Source organism: Epinephelus moara, chromosome 22 (assembly GCF_006386435.1).
Source record: "Epinephelus moara isolate mb chromosome 22, YSFRI_EMoa_1.0, whole genome shotgun sequence".
NCBI lineage: Eukaryota > Metazoa > Chordata > Actinopteri > Perciformes > Serranidae > Epinephelus > Epinephelus moara.
The window spans coordinates 35,217,202-35,221,685 of record NC_065527.1 but is presented as its reverse complement, the minus strand read 5'-3'; the positions used below and the strand labels follow the sequence as shown (position 1 = coordinate 35,221,685).

At 47.8% G+C, this 4,484-nt stretch overlaps 2 protein-coding genes across 4 annotated transcripts in view; both read left to right on the top strand.

Annotated features, from left to right (window-relative positions):
* Positions 1–4,484, top strand: part of epb41a (erythrocyte membrane protein band 4.1a) — a 294,679-nt gene that overhangs the window by 22,306 nt on the left and 267,889 nt on the right. The gene's annotated exons all lie outside the window — the stretch shown is intronic.
* LOC126383507 (uncharacterized) lies at positions 235–4,478 on the top strand. Its single transcript, XM_050034036.1, has 2 exons — positions 235–264; positions 2,631–4,478. Exon 2 carries the CDS (start codon positions 3,289–3,291, stop codon positions 3,922–3,924), a length of 636 nt encoding a protein of 211 aa, XP_049889993.1. The 5' UTR covers positions 235–264; positions 2,631–3,288; the 3' UTR covers positions 3,925–4,478.

Below are 4,484 nucleotides of genomic sequence, written 5' to 3'. Positions count from 1 at the left end.
AACTTTTTCTGATGTTATTGAAGACTTCTGGAGACTCTGTTGTGAGAGCATGTATCATTCTTATTCTTCTCAGCGAGCAGCGGATGCTGCCATGGGCTCCTCTCTCGCCCCAAAACACTCACAGACGGCCCAGTCCTCCCTCCCAGCTGCAGTCAGAGCAGGAGATGTTAACCCCTCCACGTCCAGACTGCAAGTGAATCGCGCATGCGCGGAACCGCCGCTGGCTGATCCCGACCTGGTTTACAGTCAGGGTGGGATGTAAATGTAAAAGTTTCTTTGTCTAATATAAATCACTGAAAGAAGGTTCATTTGTAGTTCTAAACATATTCAGGGTGTTTTTTTACTCAGTTTTTCTCTCTCCCACGACATTATTCCTCTCTCCTACAGCAGCCATGCATATGGACAATTATGCAAATTAGGCGATGACGTCATTTAGCGACTTCTAGCGACTTTTAGGACAGCCAATAGCTACTTTTCTTACTGAGGAGTTGGCAACAGTGGGACCGAGTCCGCCAGTGTGGGCTACTGTGTGTGAGAGGAGGAAAGTCCGGAGTGAGAGATTAGTTAACTGAGAGGATCATGTCATCAGGTCCGTCCCAAGTCTCTTAAATTACTGCTAGTTATCTTACCTAGCCGACTTTGCTAGCTGTTTAGCCCCTCCCACCTAGGAAAAAATGCGAGGAGCTAGCGCTAGGAGCGATGAGCGAGCATTGTCGGTTTAAGAGACATGAGACGTCCTTTCCACTGAAGCGTCACGTGAAGCGACGTCCATTTCTGATGACGGTGGCACCGCTGGATCTGCTCCGTAAAGCAGCCAGCGTCTGGCGTTACTATGGGTACATCCCAAGTCTCATTATATTCGCTGACCAACACAGTAGCCCCCACCCCCCGCCGTCATGACTCTGGTCACACACTTTTGCATGTATTACCATTGTTATTGAGTCATTTGCCGAAGTTTGTCACAATTAAAGAACGGTCTGTAGCCCTGCCACTGTCACTGTGATGAGCATCATTATCATTATTATCATTATCATTATTATTAAATCCACTTGCCATCATTCAGCAAGTCAGCTGCTGAGTGAATAAGACATATCAGACCTGTCAGTCTACCTCAATCAATTCTATTTTATTTATAAAGCCCAATATCACAAATCACAGTTTGCCTCACAGGGCTTTACAGCATACGACATCCCTCTGTCCTTAGGACCCTCACAGCGGATAAGGAAAAACTCCCCAAAAAACCCTTTAACGGGGAAAAAACAGTAGAAACCTCAGGAAGAGCAACTGAGGAGGGATCCCTCTTCCAGGACGGACAGACGTGCAATAGATGTCGTACAGAACATATCAACATGATAAATTAACAGTAATCCGTATGACACAATGAGACAGAAAGAGAGAGACAGAGACAGAGACAGAGAGAGATGCAGGACAGACGGTAATGACAGTAGCTTACAACAGCATTAATGAAAGTAATAATATTAATTATTATTAATATTAATAATTAATATTACCTACAAGCTATTAAACATTATTCCACTCACATGACATGCAGGACAATTAATGATGGGCAAATGTGTTTGTGTTTGTGTGTGCGTGGTGTAATATCAACACGTGTGGTTCTGGACATGAGCTGCTGCACATTTAACAGCCACACATCACCGACAGTCCGCTGAACAACGCAACGGGTTGTGAATGAAATAAACTTAATTACAACATGACAGTCTTGCACGAAATATCATTAACATTACTCTTTGTAGTCACGTAGGCATGTGAATTACAGCGTTTTATTGCAAAGAATGCATGTAACTAGTACACTTGGGCTGTTTCTCCGCCATCTCGTTCAAATGTGCCAGATGTAGGGGGCGGGTATTTATACGTCATGGCGTTCAGTTGAAAAACTCTTCCGGATAGGAAGCTCTCGACCATCCTAGCTCGTAGCTGCTTAAAGCTCGCTGCTTAGCTCCTAGCGCTAGCTCCTCGCTGCACAAATAAGAGACTTGGGACGGCCTAGAAAATAGCGGACCTCGAACGACTTCCGGTTCAAGCGAGGAGCTAGCAGTAGCACTATAAAAATAAGAGACTTGACACGGACCCATCTACACTCATCTGTAGGCTTGTTGGAGATGAACTGTGCCTCGCCTGGAAAGTGAATGAGAGCAGGCGGCTGCAGCAGGAGGCAGTGACGACAATCTGCGGTCAGGTTGGAGGCTGAATCCAAATGTCTGTATATATGTATATGTATATATATATATGTATATGTGTATATATATATATATATATATATATATGTATATATATATATATATATATATATATATATATGTATATGTATATGTATATATATATATATATATATATATATGTATATATATGTATTGTCTTGTGCGCATGCGCCGCGGTGTATGCAGCCTGTTCCAGTACTTTACAGTACAGTTACTTTAACTTTGTTTTCAACTTTTTTCCTCTCTTCTTTATCTTACTTGTTCTGTTTTTACTTTAGTTATTTATTAGGCTACGTCCTCTCTAATCATGCTTGTGTGGAGAGTTTTTGTTGTTTTGCTTGTGGTGGAATCGCTCCTTTTACTCTGCCACTCGACCGTCGCTCAGCAACACCGCATTGTTTACTCCAGGGATCAGCTGATGGAGCTGAAGCCGGCCAGCTTGGCTACGATGATGGAGGATATTCCTGCTGAACTTTGGAGGAAAACACACCGGGGATGCAGAGGGAAAGGATCGCTACGGTGGCGGAAAGGAGCGAAACACTGGAGACTTATGGAGAGGAAGACATACGAGCCGTGTCTCCCATCTATCATCATGGGCAACGTGAGATCACTGGGGAATAAGATGGACGAGCTTACAGTGCTAACCCGAAGTCATCAGGAATACCGGGAGTGTAGTCTGATGATTTTCTCGGAGTCATGGCTACACACGGATGTTCCTGACCACAATGTTTCCACTGTGGGTTTCCACACTGTCTGGGCTGACAGGGACTGCACTAAGAGCGGTAAGCGTAAAGGAGGTGGGCTTGCTGTTTACGTGAACAACAGGTGGTGCAATCCTGGTCACATCACAGTCAAGACTGCATCTGCAGCCCGGATATTGAACTGTTAGCTGTGGGCCTCAGTCCTTACTATTTACCCCATGAATTCTCACATGCTATTGTAGTGGCTGCGTATATTCCCCCGTCCACTAACCTGACGTCGGCATGTGACATCATCCACTCTACAATAGCCGTACTACAGACTGCACACCCGAGTGCTCTCATTATAATCTCGGGTGACTTCAACCATGTCTCTATTAAAAAGACACTCCCGAGCTGATGGTAGTGTGGCTAGGGCCAATGAGTTAAATCTGTTCTTCAATAGGTTTGACACTGCAGCCCTGGCCCCTGTTGGCTCTCCTGCTGACTGTCTCCAGCCACCACCACTTCTGACCCCCCCTCCTCCTCCTGATAGCACCTCATCCAACTTGATGAGCCCCTCACACCCATCCCCCACTCCTCACACCTCCTCTGGCTCCCATGCTACCTGCCCTCCTCTCACTTTGGACTTCAACTCTCCCCCTCCTCAACCTGCACTCTTTACACCTCTACATGTTAGGAGACAGCTGAGCAAACTCCCCACCGGTAAGGCTGCAGGCCCTGATGGTGTCAGCCCACGGGTTCTCAGAGCCTGCGCCGAACAGCTCTGTGGAGTGTTTCATCGTGTCTTCAACATGAGCCTGAGCCTCCAGAGGGTCCCTGTGATATGGAAGACCTGTGCCAAAGACGCTGCAGCCCAGCGGTCTCTCGGACTACCGACCGGTGGCACTGACGTCACATATCATGAAGACCCTGGAGAGACTCGTCCTGGAGCAGCTCAGGCCTATGGTCAGGCCGCACCTGGATCCCCTCCAGGTCGCCTACCAGCCCCGGATTGGAGTTGAGGATGCCCTCATTTACCTGCTGAACCGCGTCTACGCCCACCTGGACAAGCCGGGGAGCACTGTGAGGGTCACGTTCTTTGACTTCTCCAGTGCTTTCAATACCATCAGGCCTGGTCTACTGGGTGACAAGCTGACGGCGATGCTGGTGGATCCCCCCCTTGTGTCCTGGATTGTGGATTACCTCACTGGCCGACCACAGTACGTGCGTTTGCGGCAATGTGTGTCAGATACAGTGGTCAGCAACACCGGGGCCCCACAAGGGACTGTCCTCTCTCCTTTCCTCTTCACCCTTTACACCACGGACTTCAGCTACCAGACAGAGTCTTGCCACCTCAGAAGTTTTCTGATGACTCTGCTGTCATTGGATGTATCAGCAAGGGTGAGGAGGCTGAATACAGGGCTGTGGTGGATAACTTTGTCTCATGGGGCGGCACTAGCTCAGTCCATAGGGACTTGGGTTGGGAACCGAAGGATCGCCTGTTCAAGTCCCCGTCCGGACCAAAAATATGGAGCGTGGACTGGTAGCTGGAGAGGTGCCAGTTCACCTCCTGGGCACTGCC

Coding starts and splice junctions, on each gene's coding strand:
- LOC126383507 (XM_050034036.1), top strand. CDS start 3,289: ATGTCTCTATTAAAAAGACACTCCCGAGCTGATGGTAGTGTGGCTAGG.